This window comes from Solanum dulcamara, chromosome 8 (genome assembly GCF_947179165.1).
Source record: "Solanum dulcamara chromosome 8, daSolDulc1.2, whole genome shotgun sequence".
Lineage (NCBI taxonomy): Eukaryota > Viridiplantae > Streptophyta > Magnoliopsida > Solanales > Solanaceae > Solanum > Solanum dulcamara.
The window spans coordinates 4,175,736-4,196,205 of NC_077244.1; the positions used below are offsets into that span (position 1 = coordinate 4,175,736).

Consider the following 20,470-nt stretch of genomic DNA (forward strand, 5'->3'; position numbering starts at 1 on the left):
TAATGCAGAGACAGGTACTAGAGATCGTCAACATGCGCACCGTTGAGGGTCTATCCACTTCCAGCTAGTTGGTGAGTCCTCCCTGTTTCTGGAGGATACCGCAGTTATCTTTTTAGCTTTGAGTTAGTTTTATTTTATTTTGATTTGTGGTAGCCATAACCTGTCATTGGCACCTCCTGGATTGTTGATAGAGGCATCATAGACTAGAGTGTGGATGAATGTTGATTTGTTTCATTTTGACTAGTTTTATTCTTACTAGTATTTGATTGGACATGTGGTTGGCCTTTAGCCTTAATTATGAATAGTATTCTTGTGAGTTGAGTCTTCTGCTAATAGAATATGACTGAATGGAAATGTGATTGGACCAAGTGGTTCGCTTGAAGGCCAGCAATGATTTTCGAGTGCCGGCCACGTCTAGGGTACCCTCCCGGGGCGTGACATTATGTTAGGCAACGCCCTTCATAAATTAAAGGGACAATAAAGGTTTCTCGGACTCTGTAGCTAGCGCAAGTTTAGCGCATCGTCCTACCCTAATAGGAAGAATATATAGAAGAATGCTTACCAATGAAAAGGAATATATGGAACCTTATATAATTTAAAGGAATATGTGGAACCTTATATAATTTTATTAATTGGCCACCAAAATACTCAACTGAACATTACTGATGAGGAGTGATAGTTTCTTATTCCCCTCAAAACCCACCACTTTTATGCAAAAAAAAAACAGTAATAAACAAGAACATATTTACATACAACTTAAACCATGTTTATAAGTCCTCTATTATTTTCACATTTCATGTTCATTAAGGCCTCCAATCAAACATGAAATGTAATAATCTCCACATAAGGGTAAGAAAAGCTCTTATAATATGGGTGAACAAATGCATATTGATGCAATGAAGTGTTACGTTCGCTTGATAACGTGTACAATGTAGACTCCATCAGATACATATCGATTTCTTTCTGATGGTTCATCACGTTGCTGAATGAACTTGGTTAAGCAGCCAAGCTCCCGTATGAATTGTTTTCAATATCTAACAACACCCCGACACACCAAAAAAAGAGTTAACAATTTGTTAGAGGAATTTAACTTCTATAGATTGACAGTGTAAATCATATAAAAAATAGTTCTGATTATCAATAATAAGTTTAAAATTAACATGAAAGATAAAGGCAAGTAACCTCCTAAAGAAGGTTAAATTGCAATGATATTATAAATTTATTAATCATATTCCTTGTGTATAAATGTGGAATGTTTTATCAAAGGATATACAAATATCATTCAATAATTAATAGGTTTTTTTTTATACAAAATAAATTGACTTACTGATTGGGATTTTATGGAAAAAGAAACAAGCAGCAATAGCACAATAGGCAAGACAGAGAATCACTCCTTTCATGTAATGTGATGTTCCATCCTGCAAGAGATATTAGGAGTATAAGAATTTTAAGAGAAAAAAGTTGAATAAATGAAGTGAAAGACCCCTTTTTTGAGCCCTGGATATGGAGTCGCAGAAAGCGTTTAGCCGTTTACCCTGCAATGTGTGTGGCTTTCCAGTGCAAAAACGAATTCAATCAAGCCCCAATGCGAGTATCAGATATTGGGTGGGAAAAAAGATGTAGCGAGAAATTAAGAGCCAAGTTTCACTTATAATTTGAGCTTGACATCCTCAATTTTTGTCTTGTAGCATAATCCTATCATGTCATTCAAATATATATATATATATATTCTCTTCGTTTTGAAGAGATGAACAAATATTGCCCTTTTGTTTTGGAGCATATTTGACAACCACAATGTTTCTATTATTAGTAAAAATTTTGTTTTCTTCCAAAATTTTGGTTCATTTCGCAACATATATTATACTTTCTATCTATGTTGCTCGAACTCTTCAAAAATATTGACAAGTACGTATCGAATCATCTAAGAACAATGCATTTCTTAAAGATCCAATATAGTTGTGGCAAATTTTTTGAAGGATTCGAGCAACATAATTAGTTACTACATCAACATTAGTTCATATCAAGAATTAATCACCAATAAATTAAACTTGGTTGTCAAATAATAAGTAAAAGAACCTGCAAGGTGAAGGCAATGAGGATGATTGAGAAAGCAAGAGAACCAGTTTCCAGTAGGCTAAAATCCAAATCCATATCCACACCAATTATCCAACCCATAATTACACATAAAGGTACCTAAAAATAGTAAACATGTTAGCTTTATTCTATCCTTACCGGATAGATATAGACAAAAGTAGTTAGCTTTTAACATATATATACTAATTACTACAACAACAACAACAACAACCCAGTGAAATCCCACAACGTGGGGTCTGGGGAGGGTAGATTGTACGCAGACCTTACTCCTACCAAGGTAGGACGGCTGTTTCCGAGAGACCCTCGGATATATACTAATTACTAGTAGTGTAAAAATTATATTGCTCAGATTCTTCAGAAATGGCGATCGATGTATCGGATCATTCAAAAGTAATGAATTTTTGGAAGACCCGATATGAGTACGACATAGATTTTGGAGAGTCCAAGCAACATAATGTAAAATATCTATTGTAATCAACAATAATCTGCATTATTTTCCAGCTAACTAATATTTCACTTTTACGTATGATTAAATGTAGTTATTTTAAAATGATTTCTTGATGCTACAAAGAATTGGTCACGTACTATCTTCGTCTCATTTTATATGAGATATTTGACTGAACATGTAGTTTAAAGAAATTAAAAAAGACTATTTACATATAAGTTAGATGTATCCAAAGTATATCAAATTATCCTTTTAAATAAATGGCGCTGAGAGCTCCTCACATGTTTTCATCTAAACGATCGTACTATATTGAGGGTTCAACTAAGTTATTCATTAAAACAGTGATGCTAAAATTAAATAGATTCTTAAAAAAAAGGTATTATTCTTTTTGTAAGAAATTAATTAGAAGAAAAGTATATCAGATAAATTGATACGCCGACAAATAATTAGTATACACAAAGAAACAAATATAGCCAAAATTCTTACCACAAACATTGAAATCTGAGAAGCTGACCCCAATGCAACACCAAGAGATATATCCTGTATATATGTATAATGTATTTATTGGATGAGTGTAAATACTAGCTAGAAAACACAATATGTGCTCCCGCTACACTTTCCTAATTTTTTTATTTTTTAGTATTTAATATGTATCTTACCAACTTGTTCTTTAAAGCAAAGATGATGGATCCAGCATGTTCTGCTGCATTTCCCACTATTGGCAACAATATTAAGCTTATGAAACTCACAGAAATCCCCCAAGAATCTGATGCAGCCTGAGATTATAACAAGGAAATCATTGTTATGCAGCGAATATATAATACATGAATTTTTGCTAAATTTAAGAGCGTTTTCGTCTTAGGATACTCTTATATATATTGCATAAAATAGCATATAAATTCTCATATAAGTAAAATCAGAATTAATTACAATGGTATTAAACTTCGCATAAGTAGAAACCAAACGTCACATTAGTTATACGGAAATTAAATTATTTTAATTGTGCATATGATCATCTTATACCGAAAATCAAACATTGTATACGTAATATGAAATTTCAAATCAAGATTAAATATTCTTTTTCTTCGGACAATATTACTAATCTGATCCTATTTAGCAACAGATTAGCGATAAATTATCTAAAAATTTTGTTAGCGACAAGTGAGCTTTAGCTTACCTCAATTGTACCGACAACGTACTCGGATAATAGAGCAATAGTTATAGTCATGCCAATCAACCAAGCAAATGAACTCCAAAATCCAATCACTGCCTCTTCATCTTCTGAAACTTTATTTTCTTCCTCTTCCTGCTCATACGTCATCAAAATAAATTGTTTAAATTATATACAATTCTATACTGTTCATGTAATTTTGACTTGTTTTTAGCAAATTACCTATCTTATTAGCAAGTATGCACATTTTTATAATATTATATGTTTCTCTATAACAACATTGCACTATAGCAGTAAAAAAAACATTCACACAAAAACAACGACGTTATAGAGAAGTTCGATGACAACTTACCTCCTCAGGGGATTCAAACAATTGTCTGTGTGTTTTCAGTTGAAAGAAGAGATAAGCAGCATATGCTATAAGCATAGCAATGCTACTAACTCTAGATAATCCCAATATTGAAGTTGTTACATTATTATTAATATTGTTAATTGATGGCCCCAAAGCCAATCTATACATCAGTGGCAACATATGGCAAAGCAATCCAAGAAGAAGGAGAAGTGAGTTCACATCAGCTTGTTTCTGTTCCAAAATGAAAATAAAACAAATGTCAACACACACACACCAAAAAAAAAACATTGCTATAACAATTTTTTTGATAATCCATCACGAATCTGTTGTTAAATAGGATTAGCGACAAATATTTTGTTATTTAGTGATAAAAGTTGTTTGTTATTAGTTCCTTTTTTGTTTGTTTGTTTTTATTTTGTAGTAATTATTAGGCTACCTGAAAGATAACAATAAGTAACTACTTCGTAATACAGTTACCTTGAAAATTAAATAAGGCCGCTTAGAAATTATATTGATAGTGTAAACAATCTTTAAACTGCAGTGTTTATAATTCAAATACCAAATTTTGTTAATGTTTATAATTTTTACACTATCAATGTAATTTAACCTAATAGGCTACCTTAAATCTTACATTTCAGGTAACTAACTTCTTCATTTATTATGGTTTTTACCCATTATAAGTATTTTTTTCAATGATCTGATAATATACATAAAAAATTCTTTCATACATTTATTATTATATAGAATTTCCTCTGATCTTTGTAAACCAGAATGAAAAGCCCCACAACTTTACTCTAATAAAGTTTATTATACTCTTAAAAGTATATTCTAACAAAATCAGGCACATCTTTTCCAAGATTGAATGTGATGACATTGCCTTCATCATCCCTTGGGCAGGTTAATGAGCTTTTGGACAATTCGATATGAGAAAACTCCAGAAGCATCAGACTGTCTAAGGTAGAAACACAAATAAAAGTGCAATCTTACCCTGTCAAATGTTTGCTCCTTTTTAATGTTGGCAAGTCCACCACAAAAAAGAGAACTTCCAAGAACAAGAAGTAAGTTGGAAAGAATGGAACCCAAAAGAGAATACTTTAGGACATGTATTTTCCTTTGATAAAGTGCAAATAATCCTATTATCATCTCAGTTGCATTTCCACATGTTGCATTAAGTAGACCACCAACTGCATTAAATAATAATAAACCATAACAATAATTAATGCATCTTTATTTTCAACTTAATTAATAAATATATTTTTTTTGACCCAAAATTAATAGTCGGTTTAGCTAAAACAAATTTTCATTTATTAGGAATTCAAGATTAACGTTGGCAATGATTATCAACGATATATATACCCTTAACATTAAATAAGTACATAGTCCTTTTTAATACTGTTCAATTTGTTTTAAAATCTAATAAATAAAAGTAACTTTCTAATATATCGTGTATATTTATCTTTCAATCAATGTGAAAAAAGGGTGTAATCTACATAAATCTCAGAGTGTTAAGAGTTAATTACATTTTTTTCCTACTTTTTTTTTAAATTACAATTTTTTTAAAAATATTTATGGATTTTGGGTACATCACTGGACTTCCGGACACATCAGCAAACATTCGAATATATAAGGAGTGATGTATCAGAGAGGGGATATAGATGTATCAAAGAGGGGATAAGACATCCGGATACATAAAGGAGAGATGTATTCGAGGGGGAGGGATGTATCAGAGAGAGAAGTATGTATCCTAAGATGTATCAGCAAAAATAGAGTGATGTATTCGAGAAGAAATTCTTAAATTCTTTTAAAATGCTAGGCAAGGCAATTTTAAAAATTGTGGTAAAATAACATGTATATTTAGATAATTTTTCTGAAAAAAAAAAGAAACTAAAACAACTGTTAAAATGAGAGACGGAAGGAATATTAATCAAAAGGTACGGGAAACAAATGCATACCTGTTGGACCAGTGAAGTGAGCAATTTGTCTTTTAGTTTTTAAGTGGAAAAAAATAAAATAAAATAATTTTGTTAGGAATTTTGTCATAAAAATAAGAGATAAAATAAATAAATAAATAAATAAATGCAACTTACTCAGTCAAGAAACTGACACGTTCTGCAAGAGGTGCAAGTCCAAGCAAACTAAAAGCAAAAATCCAAGGCTGCTTATCACATGAAAAAACACAACAAGAAAAATCTTTATAATTATTTGATGATAATTATTTAAATTTTTTATTTTTTTTTGAAATTATTAGTTATTATACAGTTTATTATAAGAAGGAAATACTTGCTGGTTTTTCCATCATCCAATCCACAACAAATCAAATAAAACCCGGCGAAAAAGAAGTGAACATTTTGCTGAGGAACGAAGTAGCTGGTTAGCTCGGTAGAGTGGCAGGCGAAATCCGTCTCTCTTTATAGATAATAACTAATTAATGTGTTCCACTTATTAAACATAGTGATATTATTTATTAAATAAGGTTCTATGATCGGTCTGTATCATTAAATCTGAGAACGGATAACTAATGTACTATACTGAACTAGGTTCTATGATCGGTCCGTGACTCTTGGATGATTTCAAAGGCGTCCTTAGGATGATCTCATAGTTCCTACGATGAAGGGGTGGGTTCATAAATTTTCCACCCTATTCTTTTTTTACATTTCGCTCAAACGGTTGAAGGGAGATAATAGTACATAAAATCCCTATATTCTTAAAAAACATTTAAAGACACTCTTATTTTTGCTTCTCCAGAGTCATTTTGACTAAATTTTGAAGCTAAATTAGATAATATCAACTTAATATTGTAAAATTAAAATTTATATATTCAAAAAAATTATATGAAAAATAGTATAAACATTGCAAATTTTCCTCATGTTAATATATGCTGAAAAAATATAATTTAAAATATTGATTAAACTTTACCTAGATTGAATATCAAAAAAATAAAAAATGTCACATAAATTAAAACAGAAGGAGGATAATAAATTCTAACCCTTGCAAAATGATAGTATTGAGCCAAGATTGCCAAAAGGGATAGCTAATTAAATTAGATTATATGAACTCAATATTCTAAAATTAAAATTAATATATTCAAAAAAAAACTACACGAAAAATACTATAAAAATTGCAACTTTTCCTCAGCTGAAAAAATATAATTTAAAATATAGATCAAACTTTACCTAAATTGAATATCGAAAAAAATGAAAAGCATCACATAAATTAAAACAAAAAAAGTATAATAAATACTAACCCTTGCAAAATGATAGTATTGAGCCAAGATTGCCAAAGGGATAGCTGGTAAGAGCAAGCAAAGCTTTGTTCCTAATATAACTTCTTGAAGATTAACCAACAATAACCTACATATTTGTGCATTATTATTCTTTTTCTTCATAATAATAATTTCTTCATTAATTTTGCTCTCTAATTCTTCCACCCCATTATTCTCCAAATCCCTTAGAGAACCCATTCTTTCCAAAAAAAATATGGAAAATTGAATTATTATTGTTATTATTTATTTTTTAAAAATAAGAGTAGAAATTGTTGATTTAATAGGGGGAAATTTATGCATATCAACACTTGTGTTCTTGATTTTATATAAGTGGACAAGAAATGGGAGTTTTGGGTGTTTTTGAAAGTGAAGTTTCCTAGAATTTTCCTTTTTTATATTTATAATTTATTTTTCTATATGTTTTGCATGCACAACACGTAATTTTATGGTATGGAAACAAGTGCTAGAACCCTAAAAAGGGTAAAATAATGAAGTACATTCACTTGCTTTTTTTTTTCTACTGAAATTTGGGGGTAAATTATGTAGATTTCATTTGTGTACTATATATATGGAACAAAATCATTGAAAAAATAATTATTGAGTGTTCATGAGAAGATTTATTTATGGCACGTTATACTATATATATTGATTACTCAATTGTTGTTTCGTGTGGAAAAATTTTCAGGTAAGAAATGTAGATATCTTTCTTACTTCAACATTAATGGATTTAGTTGATGTAGTGAAAAATTAAAAATATTCAATGATTCAAGAAGTGCTTATTATTATTATTATTATTATTATTATTATTATTATTATTATTATTAATAATAATAATAATAATAATAATAAATTAATTAATTAATTAATTAATTAATTAAATAAACGGTCATCCGATGTTTTTTTTTATTTCAAAAGGCTTTAATTTTTTATGTGCATAGTAATTAGCTTATACACAGAAGATCATATTATCAGTTCCTGTAAGTTATGATCATTAAGTTCATAATAATCTAAGTGGTGCTTGAACAAATATAACACAAATTAAATATAATTTATTACAAGGGAAAAGACATAAATTTACTTTTAAACTTGTCCCGAAAAGTCAGTTACATGCTTAAATTATCATCACGATCTATTACACACATTTACTATTCAAAAGTGAATTTATTTACCCCTAAAACTAACGTGGAAAAATAATAAAAAATAAAATAAATAAAACGCGTTTGATTAAAAATAAAATAAAATAAAATAAAATTAAAACCCTCTTTTCCACCACCACTCCACCCCCACCCCACCTACATCTTCTTCTTCATGTTTTTCCATCACTTTCCATACCCAATTTTCATCCACCCCACCCACCCTACCCCCACCCCCACCAGAATCCTCTTCCCCTCCCGCCCATCATATTCTATTTTAATTTTTTTTCAATTTCACCATCTTCATTATACTCGATTTTTCTCTTCGATTTTGTTGATGGTTGATAAAATTGATGATTCAGTTTAAAAATAAAATATAATGGTGGATTTGTTGGTGATGGGTGGTGGGTGGCAAAAAGAGGGAATTGAAGGTGGTGATATTGATAATGATGGTGGTGATATTTGGTGGTGGGTTTGTACCTTTTCATGGTAATGAGTTTGGTTATGGGTGTTGAATTTTGTGGGGAAGATGATGATAGTGTGATTTTGATGGTGAGTTTAACTATAGGTGGTGAAATTTGTGGCGGCTATTTTGATTTTTGATAGTGAAATATATGGATTTGGTACTAATATGGTGGCCATGGTAGTGTTCATTGAAGATGAAACAATTGATTGACACACAATTTTTTATTTAAATCAGACATGCATCTTTTGTGGCAGTGAGATGACATTGATGTGGCACGAGTGTGATATACCTCCCATTGTGAGAGTGGTGTTATATGTCTATAAGTATGTAATAGGTCGCCATGATAGTTTAAGTATGTAACTGACTTTTCGAGATAAGTTCAAGGAAGAATTTATGCATTTTCCCTTATTATAATTATGCAAATGATATACTTTCAACTTTTTGTGATATAATATAGGGAAAACTAAACGCATGCCCTATAAAAACAAAATAATTACAGACAAATACCCCTTTATAATTCATACCCCCAAAGCATGCGACTCGTGATCAAGATACCATCGCAGTATCAATATATTGACATGGTATCATTGAGGTTTGCTTCAGTCCATAATGATACCACTACATTATATGATGTCTACTTCAATCCTTCAGCGACATCTCTATGATACTATCATAGATTGAAATGGTATCATTAAGGATTGTTTCATATGATCAGTAACACTCCTCAAGTCATGTATGATACAATCGCAATATGTGAATATCAGTGATTCTATCACATAATATCATATATAACAGCATGGTATCATTCACTAATGAGCAGTCCTTCAAGTATATATCATATATTGACATGATACCATCACAAACGTTGAATGATACTAACATAGTATACATACATATATATATATATATATATATATATATATATATATATATATATATATATATATATATATATATATATATATATATATATATTGTGATGGTATCATAATGACTTTCCTAAGTCATTCAATATTACATGAATGATATTACCACAATATATTCGTATATCATCATGATATTGAAAATCCTTAATGAGACTCTTTTAAAATCCTCAATGATACCATAACAATATATTTTATATGTTGTGGTATCATTAAGGAATCAAAAATTTAGGAAAAATTGCACAAATACTAAATGATACCATAATAGTTTATATATATTGTGATGGTATCATAAATGCAAATTGGGCCTAAACTAAAGAGAGTACAAGGGGTAATTAATTTAGACCGAATGGGTACGTAAAAGAATGATTTAAGAATGGGGTATGGAGTGGTAAATAATTTAGTAAACTTTACCTAAATCCCAAAATGGAAAAATCTAATTACTATATACCCCTCATCGTACCAAAATTATCCGATTTTCCCTTTTTCAGTTTTGCTGATACATTAGTTATGTATATGATACATCAACTTTAGCTGTAGAATAGTTAATGCAGATCATCTATTTATGGATAGTATATTAATATAAGATATGATTGGTTCTTTAAATCAATTACTGATCTAATTAATGAGATTAATTGGTTAAAAAAGCAACGGTTGTGTACATGAAGATTCAAGCCAAAACACAGAGCATCAATTCAAACCAAAGTCGATTTTAATTTTTTTTCCAATTTTGCTGATACATTAGTTATGTATCTGATACATCATCTTTAACTGTAGAATAATTAATGCATATTAGCTATTTATGGATAGCATCTTAATATAAGGTATGATTGGTTCTTTAAATGACTTACTGATCTAATTAATGAGATTAATTTGTTAAAAAAAGCAACGGTTATGTTCATGAAGATTCAAGCCAAAAAACAGAGCATCGTCTCGAATGAAAAAAACAGAGCATCAATTCAAACCAAAGTCGATTTCAATTTTTTTTCCAGTTTTGCTGATACATAAGTTATGTATCTGATACATTAATTTTAGCTGCAGAATAGTTAATACACATCAGCTATTTATGGATAGTATCTTAATATAAGGTATGATTGATTCTTTAAATGAATTACTGATCTAATTAATGAGATTAGTTTGTTAAAAAAAGTAACAGTTATGTTCATGAAGATTCAAGCCAAAAAACATAACATCGTCTCGAATGGAAAAAATAGAGCAGCAATTCAAACAAAAAGTCAATTTCGACTTTTTTTTTCAGTTTTGCTGATACGTAAGTTATGTATCTGATACATCAAGGGGTGAGACGGGATCTTCTTGATGACGTACTTCATTCCCTGCATTGACATGAAGAATGGTTAAATACAACTTGAACTTTATACATAAATACGATGTATCAGACGCATTAAAATATTTGATAAATGAGAATCTGATACATACAGAAGATGTATCAAAAGCAATAAGGCTTCATAAATTATAATCTGATACATAAATGTAGATGTATCAGAATCATTAAAACTTGATACAATAGAAACTGACACTTAAACATGATGTATCAGAAGTGGTAAATCTCCAGAAAAAATGACATTTAAAAAAAATACTTATCAAAAGCGTTAACGCTTGATACATGAGAATCTGATACATAAATAATATGTATCAGAATCAAAAAAACCTTCATAAAAATCGCATTAAAAATACTTAATTGAGCTCATACCTTTGGGAGATTATGACGTGTTGTAACCCGTTCAATCTTGTTGTCTAGTTCTTTGGGTGCATGTTTAACTGGAGCTTTCGACTTCAATTTCTCACGTAGCTTATCCATCACTGCTGAATCGTTACGATGTTTAGATGTAACCTCGTCGTAACCTTCCCAAGATGAATCAGAACCAGGTGAAACAAGAATTTCTTTGATTTTTATTCAATTGTGTGAGACCATGAACGGATTCTATATGTATCGTTGAAGATATGAGTTAAAAAACAGAAAAATTTACAGAAGAAAGCAAAGGATACCAATTTTACAAGATTTTTCAAAGATTTACAGAAGAAATCAAACGATACAAATTTTAGGAGAAATCAGATTGAATGAGGATGAAGTGAGATTTCAGATAAGGAAAAACTTAAATATACCTTAGTTAGAACCTTGAAATTGAGTAACAAATGTACTCAGAAATTCAAAATCTCAAAAACTAATGAAGAGGAGCGAATTTTGGCGAGGATTTAGGGTGGAAGAGTGATGTATCAGTGAGGGAGAGAGAGAGAGTTAAAGAAAAAATAGGGATTTTGGATATTTTTTGGTATAATAGGAAATACAAGTAAATATGGTATTAGAATATGTATAAAAGGGTAATTTTTCCAATAATTTATTTAAAAAATCCATTTTGTTTATTTATCCCTATAATATACATCACCAATATATTGAACAAGACCAAATAAAAGTAAGTGTTCTAATATTGACTTTATAAAACATATTCTTCGTGTTCATTTCCTATTCTTGGAAAACCTTTTACGAAGCAGAGTCACATTACATTTTATTTCAAAGGCTTTAGAGGACATCTTTTACTAAGATAAATATGTAATTAAATATGCAGAGTATTTCTAACAACTTAAGTTTAAGTTTTAGATAAGATCTAATCATATGCTAGCTTCAACAAAATATCAAAACAAGCAAAGATTTTAAATTCAAATTTTATCGTCATTCATTATCAAAAAGAATTTAAACGCATTTTGCCGCTAACTTCCAAGAGAAGGAGCCAAAATATAATTCAAGAAGTAAATACATAGAAGTTTCCTTGAATTTTCACAAAATCCTCTTTAGAGAAATAGATTTTCAGTACTTTCTTGCACTTAACTTTTACATTAAAAGAAAAGATTGTATACATAGTAGAGGTATATAATAAGAAGTTTCCTTTGCTGATTTCTTCACTGAATGGTCACACATTATTTGTTTCAAATGAAATATTATGGGTACTCTCATGTTAGAAAGCATTGGATGGTTACTTAGCTAAAAAGTAGAGATGGCAAATAGATGAATTGGGTTAAATTTGGACGGTATCTAAGTTATAACGTCTAAATTTTATCGAATTTAAATTCATATAAATAGTTTGGACTATATTTTAAATTTAAGATATATTAATTCAAATTAATATTGTAGGCTAATGTAATTGAATTAAGAAGAATTTTTATATAGATTGGGTGCCAGATGCATGTATTCATTACATAACGAATACAATCTGTACAATTGTATTCGTTCGAACAACAAATACAATCAAGGCAAAATACAAAAAGTACAGGAGTGTATACAAGAATATTTTTATATTCCACTAATTTAATGAGAATGACTTACTTAGAAAAAGTATTTTTCTAAATTATCTTTCAACCTCACCATCCCACTCCCACCACCTAATTAGCCCAAATGTCCCAAGAGCCCCTCAACATACCACCTCGTAACATGATCAACTCGCATCGACCGACTCAAGATCTCTCAATTTGAGACCCGCCTTGAATTGGAACCCGGCCGAAGACTTCATCCCAGCCCAACAATAATTGGGGATCTGACGCCTGACTTGAGACCCTTCTGAACATGAGACCCAACCATAAGCCGAAACTCAATTCTGAATGTGACTGTCACGACCCAAAAACTGAGGTCATGATGGCACACATCCCAAAACTCTACCTGATGTGTAACCCTAAAAGTAAAACTCATACGAGACTCCCAAAGAGAAAGTCATGCCACGATTTAAATGAAAAGAAAGACACTGAAGAAATTATTCCAAAATCTGTTGTCATAAGTATAAAGAGCATCTAATACAAGGTTCGACTCTGAAGATACAACATAAGTCTCTAAATGATACAAAAGACTGAGAAATAAAGATAGACTAGTGACGATTCGAATTTTAGGATCTCAGCACTAATTTGAGAATATACAATCCGCTAGAATATCAGCTGCCACGTGAGGTACCCTGACTAGTACCTGCATAAAAAAGAAACACAGAAGTAGGGGCGAGTACAATTCACATGTACTTAATAGGTTTTAGCCGACTAAGTATAAGAAATTAATCAAACCTTTGAAATAAACTAAGGAACGCTTCCATCTGCATACAAAAAAGTCTCACTTCGGCATCGGTGCCTCTAGTTTATATATATATAATGGCGCGAGTAAAGTAAACCCATAATAATAGCTCATAATCATAATTAACCAGATAATTTAAGCAGCACAGATATCAATGCAATGCAATATGATGATGCAATGATGTGGTGGTACGGTGGAATTAAGACTGTCGCATAGCCTGTCGTATACACCTACTGAACTGTGCTACCAAGCAGGACCCATGGGGGTTTCGCAGACCATATACCTCAATCATAATATCTCATTATTCTTGCCACCTTCTCGTGGTCAAGGGATCACAATGCATCCACTACCTTGTCGTAAAACTGCCTCGGTCAGGGACTCAAGATACAAAGGTTTAAAGATGTTTCATTTTCTTTCTTAAAAAGAATTTCCATATCTCTCAACTTCCCATGTTTCATGATGTGATGAATGCATCAAAACACATATGGCATGGAAGTAATATTCAACTCACATGTGGTACAAGGTTCAAAGTTCTCAAAACTTAACCTACATATGATATTCACCCTCAATAAATAGTAATGGGAAAGAAATACTTCAATTTAAATATTCACCCTTTTCTCAACAATATTTCAATACTCAAGCATACTCAAAACCCCCAACTCAACCTCTCAAACTGGCATCACAAGTTAAATAATATATTCAAGCCTCTCTCTTAGGCAAATCACGAATCACATGCTCTCAAAGCAAATAAGGCCCCCACAAGGGCTATGTAATACAAATAAACCCCCACACGGCAACACATTAATAAATAATCCCCCACACGGGCATCACAATATATATAACATTCTTAACTCATACTACAACCCCATCCCAAAGTTTATAACATATGAATGACTAATTACCCCATCTCAATCTCAAAAAAAGATAGCCAAACCTACCTCAATTGTCGAAATCACACCCGAATACCTCTACCAGACAAGTAACTCTCGAATTCAACGTCCGAAATGACAACCCACTATCAACAATAAAACATACACATCACAAGGAGTCCAATGACACCCATATTGATAGGTTTCGAAATCGAAGGTAAAATGGTCCAAAAATTAATTATTTCTGAAAGGATCAAATTTGAAAATTTATTGGACAATTACATTTTAATGGTAATAAGGAACTCATGATTGGAAAACCCATAAAAATAGAGCTCAAAATGAGTTAAAAATTGCCATTTTCCTTAAATTCAGATTAGGAAAGAAACAAAGATTTTTGGAGTTTGAAACTAAAATTTGGAATTAAAATCATCAAATACTTAATGAAAAAGGAAGGTTTTAGGTCAAAAAATTACTTACCCAACACTTTGCCTCAAAAATCTCTTCTCAAATCGCCTCAAAGAGTTCAAGAACTCAAATAAATTGTAAAAAATATTAAAATGGGAAGAAATGGGCATTTTCTGCCCAAAAGGTTATTGTTCATGTGTGTTGCTGTTCACGCGTGTTGACCGCGCATTGACCGCAGTCAACTTATACCACCACCCTTCAAAATATATTTTTGACCCTCAAAACTCATTCGAAACTCTATAAATATGAACCAATAGTGCAAATTGATCAAAAAACACGTTTAGGAGCCAATGAAACTAGCAGAATCACCATCCGACACTCGAAACTCGATTTTTTGGCCAAAGTCAAAATTAGCTCATAAAAATTAAACTTTTCAACTCAAGACCTCAAATCCTTGTATTAACCCCAAATGTGATTCCGACAACTCTACTAAATCAATTTCCACATTCCGAAGCTGATGGAACTAAGAAACCTCATTCTGCGACCCGTAGCTCCGGTTGGCACCGAAAATTACTTTTTAACACTTAAAGCTTATGAAAACTCAAAAACTCACACAATTTATAATCCATTAAGATTTTAACAAAATCAACAACACAAACCGATCAAATAACTTTTGGGGCACTAAAGATAGGGTAAAATGGTAATTTTGCATAAATTTTCGAAAATGACCCTTAACAATAATTGGGGATCTAACGCCTGACTCGAGACCCTTCTGAACATGAGACCCAACCATAAGCCGAAACTCAATTCTGAATGTGACCCACCCTCCAACCCCAATTTAAGACTCGACCTTGAACCGACATGGGACCTGACTCCAAATTGATATAAGACTAAACTTCTGAGACTCGACCAAGTTAAAAGATAGTTTCAAGGTCAATTTGGGGTCGAGTATTAGGGTTAGGGTTGGGGTTTGGATCTTAGGGTCAAGGTGGAGTCTTGAGTTTAGGGTTAAGGCTTAGTCTTGAGGTTGGGATTAGGTATGGATTTTTTTCTCAGAGTTCGAAGTCAGGATAAGCTATCAAGTCTCAAGGCCAAAGTTGAAGGTCGGTCCTGAATTTCAAATTTTAGGGTCAGAATCTTGCACACAATTTTAGGGTCGGATCTCAAGGTCAGGATCGAGTCTCAAGGTTAGATGTTAGAGGTTAGGGTTGGGGTTGGGTCTCTAGTCATGTGGTTCATATTTTAGGGCTAGCTCTTGAGGTTAGTTCTCAGGGTTGAGATCGGGTCATAAGGTCAAGATTGGGTCTTGAGTCTTAGGGTCGGGGTCAGGTCTCAAGTTAGGGTTGGATTTAGATTTTTTAGGGTTGGATTTCGAGTAGGGGTTGAGCCAAGGTTGGGTCTCAAGATAGAAATCTCAAGCTCAATATCAGGGTTAGAGCTTGGGGTTGGGTATCGAGGTTGGTGATATTATGGGTCTCGAGTCCGATTCTCAAGTAGGGATTGGTCGGGGTTGAATCTCGAGGTAGAGATCTTTACCTCAATCTTGGGGTTGTGATGCATCTATTAGATATAAATGCCCTTTAGAAAATATATTCTCCTTACTAACTGAACTTTAGAAAATAAACAAAAAAAACACTTATTTTCTATGAAAAACAGTTTCTTTTCATAGAGAACACACCTTGAATCAAAGCTCTAAACTTATTGCTAAAAATAATCTCAATTAGTTTATTTTCTAGGATCAACACCCTTGGGTTGCCATCTCTATCCAATCAAGTCAATTATGAAAGAGGCTCCCCAATGTTCAAATTCAGAAGCTATATATTTAAGGTAATGGAAGAATAATAATACAACAATCTATCCATAATCAAGCTATGTGTTCTACTCTCAAACAAACATTGTATTTTCACTTTAGTGATTTATTATGTACTCAAAAGAGGGAAGAGAGAAGAAAATATTATGGCGAGGGATCATATCATATTAATAATTCATTGCTAAATAGGATTAGGGAAAAAATTTATTGTTTAGTTATAAAATTTATTCGTCGTCAATTGTTACTTTTTTGTAATGAAATTAAAACAATTCACTCCCCTCTAGTATTTCATGCATTATTAATAACTATCTCAGTCTAACCATCAATATGTGGGTGACAATTGATAGGGTACAACAATTTAGTACACAACTTTCTTACAAAGTCTTCTAAAATTAGCTATGAAATTTGACATCTCAATCACTAAAAATGAACCTTGACACACCATGTAATCTCATGATTACTTCTCTCTTTCAAATATTGTAGCTATATTTGTGGCTTCTTCTTTTTAATGACATGAAATAAAACGAGTCATCTTAGAAATTTTTCCCTACCTCAAAATAAGTTCTATCATGTCCCTTTCTAGACCTAGGTAGTCCCAAACACAAAATCTATAGAAATATCTAATTATGGACTCTATTGAACAACTCAAAATGAGGATTTAGATTGTTACAATTACGTTCTTGAAATTCTTTAAGATAGTCATTGAACTCATGTGACAAGTATTCTCCCCCATTATTCCTACAGAGAATTTAATTCTCTTTTCAATATCATTCTCCACAGTTTAAATAATATTGATCCCAAATTTTCTTAACATCTCCTCTTCATATGATCACGATGATAAAATTTTTGTTTCAAGTTTTTTCAACTCTTAGTTGCCCCAACATGACCTATTAAACCTCAATTGTGGAGCTCCCTATCAAATAATTTCTTCAATGAGCACCTAGAAGTATACAATCTAAAGAATCCTTAAATAAAAATTCTACTAATTCTATGAAATCACTTATAAGAGTTGTTGTCACTAATAAAGTTATTCTGAAATTATAATTCTGTGACTAATTAATCCCACCTACCAAATAAGATAATGTCATACTAGTTTTGAGATATACATGTGTCTTCGGATTAGTTATTATTAGAAAATGAGATTTTTCTAGATAGTCTTTAATCTAATAGTTCTCTTTTGAATATGATGTTTAGTTTGTAAAGGAAAGGTAGTCCTTGTTTTATGGAATATGTTTTGTAAGAAAGACAATAGTGGTTGGATAGGTATGGACTCTACTTACTTTTGAAAAGCTTATATAGCTATATGTGTCTAAGCCTTTTGTAATATTACATACGAATGAAAAGAAGTTCAGTTGAACCTTTTTTTTCTTATAAGTTTAAAAATCTAACAGTGGTATCAGAGCCCTTCTTCTTGAGGGATCAGTGAAGGCAAGAAAGCTAAGGTTTTCTCCGGTTCTTCTAAGGTTAGAGCTGAGCAGCAGTAACATGGCATCCAACAACTTCTTGGGTGCAGGCCCTCTTTTGTTTACAGGAGAGAATTATCAAATATGGGTGATAAAGATGAAGGCTTATCTCAAAGCTCTTAGTCAATGGGAAACAAATCCTCCTCCACTTGGACCAAATCCAACAGTTGCACAGATGAAGATTTATGAAGAAGCGAAGTCAAGGAAACCAAAGGCTCTCTCACATGTCTTCATTCAACACTTTCAGATGTGATTTTCACAAGAATAATGACTTGTGAAATACCTAAAGAAGCATGGGAGAAGCTAAAAGAGGAGTTCGATGGAAGTGACAGAGTGAATGTTGTCAAGCTCCTAATTCTCAAAAGAGAATTTGAGATGTTAAGGATAAAAGAAGGAGATATTGTGAAAGAGTATTTTGCCAAACTTATGGAAGTTGTAAATAAAATAAGGTTGCTTGGTGAAACCTTTCCAGATTCAAAGGTGGTGGAGAAGATGATGATAAGCTTACCAGCAAGGTTCGAGTCTAAGATTTCATCAATAGAGGAATCTTGTGATTTGAAGACTTTATCGGTTGCAGAACTGATCAGCAAGTTGCAAGCCTAAGAACAAAGATCAAGTATAAGAGATGAAGAAGTAGCAGAAGTGGCATTTCAGGCACAACATAAAGGCAAGAAGCCTGTGAAGGACAATAGAAGGATGGAAGGAGATAAAGTAGGAAAGGGAAAACCATGGAAGGAATCTTCAAAGAAAGGGAAGTTTCCACCTTGCAACCACTGTAAAAGAACCAATCATTAAGAAAAGGACTGCTGGTTCAAAGGAAAGCCATCCATTCAATGTAGATTCTGTAAAAGGATGGGTCATATTGAGAAAATTTGCAGGGCCAAGCAGAATCAGCCAAAACAACATCAGGCGCAGCAGGCAAATTTTGTTGAAGAGTCGGAAAAGGAAGAAGAAAGCTTATTTATGGCTTATCACGAAGAAAACATAAGCAACAAATCCTCATGGTTCATAGACAGTGGATGCACGAGTCATATGTCACACAATGAGCTTTTGTTTCACACACTTGACAAGCCGTTCAAAGCTAAAGTTAGTATGGGAAATGGTGAAACAGTCGATGAACATGGAAAGAGTTCAGTTTCCTTTCAAACTACACTAGGTACAAAGTTTATACATGATGTGTTGTATGTTCCTTGTTTAGTATGTAACTTGTTAAGTGTGGCTCAAATGATGTTGAAATGTTGTTCCTTATTTTTTAAGGGAAAACATTGTTTGGTTTTTGACTCTAAAGATAGTTTGATTATTAAAGTAGAAATGGTGGATAAATCTTTTTCTTTAGATGGGAAGTTTGATAGTGCAAATTTTGTAAGTATGGATGAGTCATGGTTGTGGCACAAAAGATATGGGCATTTTAATTATGCTACTTTAAAGTCTATGTATGAGAAAGACTTGACTAAAGAGTTACCTGAGATCTCACTGTCTAAAGAAGTTTGTGAGGCATGTCAGATGGGTAAGGTACACAGGAAATCATTTCCTAAAAGTGCTACCTGGAGGGCAACTAAAAAACTTGAACTAGTTCACATTGATGTGTGTGGACCTATGTAGACATCATCTTTAGGACAAAATAAATATTTTGTTCTCTTTATTGATGACTTAACAAGGATGACTTGGGTGTATTTTTTGAGTAACAAGTCCCAAGTATTTTCAGTTTTTAAGAAATTTAAAGCTTTTGTTGAAAGACAAAGTGGTTGTAAGCTGAAGTCTTTGAGATCGGACAATGGTGGTGAATACACTTCAAATGAGTTCAATAATTATTGTGAAGATATGGGGATTGATCACAAGTTGACAGTAAGTTATTCACCCGAACAAAATGGAGTCTCGGAGAGGAAGAACAGGACTATTGTTGAAATGGCTAGATGTTTGTTGCTTGAAAAGAAACTATTGCAAAGCTTTTGGGCAGAAGTTGTTTATACTTCAGTATATCTGTTAAATAGGTTGCCAACTAAAGTTGTGG

The 20,470-nt window shown here is 32.0% G+C and overlaps 1 protein-coding gene across 1 annotated transcript; it reads right to left on the minus strand.

The window, feature by feature from the left end:
• Positions 1–606: 606 nt before the first annotated feature.
• Positions 607–7,592, minus strand: LOC129901042 (vacuolar cation/proton exchanger 3-like). Its single transcript, XM_055976152.1, has 11 exons — positions 7,307–7,592; positions 6,150–6,217; positions 6,015–6,043; positions 5,050–5,246; positions 4,063–4,293; positions 3,717–3,845; positions 3,199–3,315; positions 3,026–3,079; positions 2,077–2,193; positions 1,328–1,418; positions 607–1,034 (listed from the first exon to the last, which is right to left on the minus strand). The coding sequence occupies exons 1-11, from the start codon at positions 7,520–7,522 to the stop codon at positions 997–999; spliced, it is 1,287 nt and encodes a 428-aa protein (XP_055832127.1). The 5' UTR covers positions 7,523–7,592; the 3' UTR covers positions 607–996.
• Between the last annotated feature and the right edge of the window lie 12,878 nt (positions 7,593–20,470).

Excerpts from the sequence above, each read along its gene's own strand:
- LOC129901042 (XM_055976152.1), bottom strand. The coding sequence starts at position 7,522 with ATGGGTTCTCTAAGGGATTTGGAGAATAATGGGGTGGAAGAATTAGAG. Across the intron at positions 3,316-3,716 it reads ACGTTGTCGGTACAATTGAG|GCTGCATCAGATTCTTGGGG; the intron begins GTAAGCTAAAGC and ends TTATAATCTCAG. Across the intron at positions 3,080-3,198 it reads TTGCTTTAAAGAACAAGTTG|GATATATCTCTTGGTGTTGC; the intron begins GTAAGATACATA and ends ACATATATACAG.